This window comes from Triticum urartu, unplaced genomic scaffold (genome assembly GCF_003073215.2).
Source record: "Triticum urartu cultivar G1812 unplaced genomic scaffold, Tu2.1 TuUngrouped_contig_5679, whole genome shotgun sequence".
NCBI lineage: Eukaryota > Viridiplantae > Streptophyta > Magnoliopsida > Poales > Poaceae > Triticum > Triticum urartu.
This window is the reverse complement of record NW_024116372.1, coordinates 1-5,381: the sequence shown is the minus strand read 5'-3', so window position 1 is coordinate 5,381 and position 5,381 is coordinate 1. Positions and strand designations below refer to the sequence as shown.

At 41.4% G+C, this 5,381-nt stretch overlaps 2 protein-coding genes across 2 annotated transcripts; one reads left to right on the top strand and one right to left on the bottom strand.

The window, feature by feature from the left end:
- On the top strand, positions 1–1,338 carry LOC125529543 (dynein light chain 1, cytoplasmic-like; the record flags this gene model as incomplete). The annotated part of the gene is given in 2 exon segments (XM_048693951.1): positions 1–96; positions 1,022–1,338. Coding segments are annotated over 2 exon segments (252 nt in total), but the record flags the coding sequence as incomplete, so codon positions are not given.
- Positions 1,339–4,532: 3,194 nt separating this feature from the next.
- LOC125529541 (APO protein 2, chloroplastic-like) lies at positions 4,533–5,376 on the bottom strand (the record flags this gene model as incomplete). The annotated part of the gene is made up of 1 exon (XM_048693950.1): positions 4,533–5,376. A coding segment is annotated over one exon (621 nt), but the record flags the coding sequence as incomplete, so codon positions are not given.
- Between the last annotated feature and the right edge of the window lie 5 nt (positions 5,377–5,381).

Below are 5,381 nucleotides of genomic sequence, written 5' to 3'. Positions count from 1 at the left end.
CGGCGCGCGTTCCGCTGCGCCCGCGAGGAGCTCGCCGGGATGCCGCACTTCCCGCGCCGCCTCGAGCCCAAGCGCCTCGCGCTCGCCCTCAAGAAGGTAACTAACCATGACTAAAGCACCGTGCGCGCCACACCGCAAGAACTCCATCGCCGTCTCCCAGATGAGAATACCACCGCACAGCTTGCCAGGAGCTGGCGCCGTTGTTTGCTCCCGAAAAATGCACCGCCAAACGCGGCGGGTTGGCAGTACTACATGATTGCTACTACTCGTAGTAGTATTTGCCTCCGTTGTCTTCTACTCTAGCCGCAGATTATAATACTCGTAATTGTTCAGCGAGTGCAGCATCTTGCTTGCTTGCAATTGCTAGGAACTTTCGTAGAGCGACTCTGGTTCCGGGAGTAACTCCATTTCTGCGACTGTACTCTCGCGGCAATGCAGCCACAACTGATGCACTAAGCGCATTCATGTCGACGTTGCTGACAGATCCTCCGCGCTATGATCGCCAGTTCACCACACCGCTCACATTTTGTGTGTTGCTACCGATACCTAGATGGAGTGTATCGGGTCGGGTCGGGTCGGCTGCCCTCTGCAGCTGTATTCTTCTGAGGACAGAAATGGGTTTGTTGTTTTACTTATCATCATTGGCAGTTGGAGCATCAGGCTCCCAACACCTAGGCGATGGGGTCAAGCCGAATGAAACGATCATTCGCGCAGCTAACCACCGATTAGGATTAGAGCAATTAATAAATCGAACAGTCCAAAGTTGCAATCATGTGGTTGTCACTGTCACCACACAGGAGGGCATGAGCAAAGTTTGACCAGAATATACGCGCCGATCAGACTGCTCTGGGGACTGAACACTCACATCGGCCAAGCTCAAATGCTCAATGCCTGCCAACTTCGCCGTTGCTTCTTCTAATGTCATTCACAATTTAACCGCATTATTTGTTCGAAAATCCTCAAACATTGTGTGCCTATCCTCGTATACAGTTTCGCTTATTGTTATCCTATATGCTGACAGGAATTCGACACCGCTTACGGCGCGGCTTGGCACTGCATCGTGGGGACGAGCTTCGGTTCATACGTCACGCACGCCAAGGGCGGATTCTTGTACTTTTCTGTTGATAAGGTCTACATACTGCTCTTCAGGACGGCGGTCGAGCCCCCGCCCCATTGACGATGGGCAGACAAATCGCCGTTCACTAATTGTATGCACTGTGTGGGAGTGTGAGGACGTCCCAGCTCTCAAATGCAAACGGTTCGGCTGAACAAGCCCTTGTAATTACAGTAAATTGCATTGTTTCTTCGATGGCAATGGAGACTCCATTTTTTGCATCACATCCACGATTCAAAACCCCGAGAATTCGACGGCGTAACATGTTCCAGTTGAACGCGGTGTGATGGTTGTGCTTTTCAGTGTGCGAGAGGTTTCCGATGTTCTGTAGATGTCCAAACATGAGCATAGTTCGGTGTATATTGAAGTGATGCAAACTTTCAGAATGTACTAAACAAGATTGCTGTTGTGCAAGGCAGGAAGGAATCATTGCATATCTTGATTCCAGGCATGCATCCAATGTGTATTTCTTATTGGAAATAAAGCTAAGGCCTCCTTTGGTTTGTAGGAATGTCATAGGATTTCTATAGGATAGGATTTGCATAGGAAAATTTCCTTTGAGACCCTTTGGTTTGTAGGAATGGATTCCTATTCCTATATAGGATAGGAATCAATCCTTCACATTTTGAAGAAAAAAAAACATTAGCCAATACTCAATAGAAAATTTCCTATCCTATGCATCAAATGACATCTCTTTCTCTATAGGAATTAAGATGCATGACATCCCATTTCCTATGATTTTCCTATTCCTACAACATTTCTATCCTATGAACCAAAGGAGGCCTAAATGTTGCATGTTTTGATACAAATTTATTTGATAGGTGGATTTTTCACTTTCTTATAGTTTCAATCTATAAAGATAATGAGATACAAGAAATGGTATTAATACTTCAAACTTTTGTTTTTTCCTAATTCACTAGCATGTGGAAACAAAACAGGAAATGATAAAAAACTGAAAATAGCTCAAAATAGTAAATGATAAATCACTGAAAATTGTTGTACTTGCAATCCCGTTGCAACCCACGGGCATGTTTCCTAGTGGTAGTTCAATTCACAAACCATCTTGTCCTTAGACCTCGATCCCAAGACTATCAAAGAGCTTAGGTCATGGGATGAGTGTCGCATGAAGCTCTTGTATGTTTGTGGCCTCCAGTTGAAACATGAATTGGAGGTTAGGCTCATAGTTGACGATTTCATGGTAAGCCTTTATCTGACATTGAATTCCTTATATGTGGTTTCCTATGTGCGTAAATGACATAAACGACATAGCCCATGGTTTCGGCTGTGCCACGTGTCGGAGACATCTAACTCTAACCTCTCAAAAGGGTAACCTATTACTAGTGTTTTCAATATTTTATTTTATTTTTCTTATAAATTTATGGCCTTACTTTTTACTAATTTTAAGCCTCCTAGTGTCTACTGAATGCTCGAAATTTGTTGATTGTGTCATCCCCTCTCTCACTCCATTGCTTCCATTTTGGAACTTAGGAACTACAATGTAGGATGCATAAATGATATCATTGTCTATATGATCCATATGTGCTATAGATAAAACTATATGAGTATTAGTATGTTCCCCAATTCTTGTTAGTTTTAAATATTCATGATTTGTACAATCTATTTTTCAAATAAAATAATTTCCTTTTGCATTTGCAATGAGATTTAAGTCATTGTGTTCGTACTTTGCCATATAGCCAATGTCATAAAAAGAGCAATTACTCTTCTTGTGCTTGCACACCTAGTTTTGGGGAGGAAAAAACAAAAAAATATTTAAAACATTTTCCAGTTATTATCCTCAGTGTGTGCTAATTCGCCACAATACCCCACCTCGATTAAATTGTTGTTATTTTGTTCATGAATTAATACCATCGAGTTGATCCTTTTAAAGAACTTAATTAATATCGTTGATCCCTTCTTCAGCATGAATCATATTAATGTATTGCGATTAATGTGACCTTATCTTCATCGGTTACAAGTATTTGCCCACTATAAAGGAAGCATCATTTGCCTTTCAATTCTACACTAGTAGTCCAAAGGGGCACAACAAGCACCATATTAGCAACTCAATCCTAGAGTTCAGTGTAGACCAAGAAATGAGGAGCACACACATTCTATTCCTTGCATTTTCCCTCCTAATTCTATCATTGGGTATCTAGTCGATCAATACCAAGCACTCTAGTGCCTAGTTATCTACACTAGTAATGTGTGTGAATTTTTGACATATGTATATATTGCATGATTGTCTAACATACCCTATTTTCCCTTTTGATATCTAGCTATGGCAGCTTCTAAGACCGTATGCAAACACATCATCAGGAAGGGCAAATGTAACAACGCCGAATGCCTATCTTACTGCAAGAAGTTTATCTCCCCACCCGGTGGCCCATCCGCCACGTGCGTACCCGAGGGATGCAAGTGTTATATGTGCGGAGGAATTCCACCGAACACACCATATAGCTAGATTAAAGAATAGCATATGCATGGACTTATCACAGTTGGTTGAGTAATGAATAAAATAATTCGAGTAATATAGCATAGTATGAAGTTCAACAGTGCGAGAACAATGAGATTTTTTACTATGCCATAGCGAATACTTGGGTTCCCTTTATTGGAGCTATTTTCCTTATTATTATTATTATTATTATTATTATTATTATTATTATTTTCAAATTGGTCTGGTGCTCTTTTACCTTGGAAAATTATTTGATTTATCAATGAATTTTTTAATCCAATTTCGATCTTCATCGATAAGCAAAAACAAATACCGATGGGCGATGTTAACAGTTTCCTGAAAAGATAAAAGGATGAAAGACAAAACTTCAAGCATTATTTGCAGCACAGAATAGCTACTAAAAAATCGGCCACACTTATAATATGTCAATACTATTAGTGAACTAAAATTAATAGATTCACAAGTTTTTTACAAAACATTAAGTAGATCACAGAAAATGTATGACATGGACACACAGTGAAAAAAGTATAACTATCTAAGAAAGTGTTTACATAGCTTGTAATGTTTGCATTGCAACTGCAAAATGTTTTGTTTCTTGGATTAAAATGATTATTTTAAGGAAGTAGAAAAATGTTACAATAGTAGTTGAAAATATTCCAATAGTAGTTGAAAATATTCCATCAAGCTTACGAGGCAGTTACGACTATCATTTATTTTCAATTTCAATAGTACTACAGCGCTCACCATTAAAAGGCTTAAAGCGATTAATAGGATAGAAAACTATTAAATAAAATAAAAAACTTGGCTGATCATTTCATGAAAGTAAGTAGTGGAACTTCATTAAGAAAAAAAACTGAACTAGAAATACTAGATTCTGCACTGGTTCTGAATTTGACACAAAAGTGTTCATGTAGCACACCGCATCGTAAGACACATATCAGCATCAGCATGTGCGCCCCAATTCCATCGTTGTAAGTAGTGGCCACTGGCCATGACATTCCTCAGACAAAGAAACATCTGGTAAATGTTAATTCACATCTGAAACAAACAAAACTTACCAGATTATCTGACTAAGCTAAGTTCCCGCTATATACATGGAGTAAGATAATAATGAACCTATGGTCAGCACGAATGGAGCTTGCGGTTTTCTTGACCTCAATCGTACACAACGTAAACACCACATTTCCATTCAGACGACCATTTCAGCCTCTTTCAAACTGGAGGGAATCCCTATATCTAGCCTCATTGTGGCTTTGTACTTCTCCGGCACTTTTGCGCCGCCCTGAATGCATATCTCGACGACAGCCGGCGCCTGCCCATAGAAGATCTTGAGCTCCTTCTGCAACTCCCCAGATTCCGGCATGTGCCAGACGTATCTAGGGGGTATCAGGTCATCGAGCACCGCCGCCTGCCACCCATGCTGTCCATTCCTCTGCTGGTGCTTGAAGGCTCCACAGTTGCGCGCTTTATGACCACTCGCTCCAATGTGCACCTCAGGACAGTATCCGCACACCCTCACTGAATACCTCTTCATGAGCCTCAAGGCACCGTTCCGGAGTGTCTCCCACACTTCGAGTGTTTCCTCGGCAAGAGCAGCCGTCTCCTCTGGGCTCGATGGAGGGGTAATCTCATCGTCGGGTACTTCTTCGAGAATTGGCTCCTTAAATTTGTCAGGCTCTGGGTCAGGCAGGTCATCTTCATTTGCGTCGACAAACTCTTTCCTTCCGATCTTAACAATTGGCTTTCTTCGGCGCTTTGTGGGGTACTCAGGGAGGTCGAGACCAGCTTGGATGCAAAGCTCCACGAGAGCAGGAA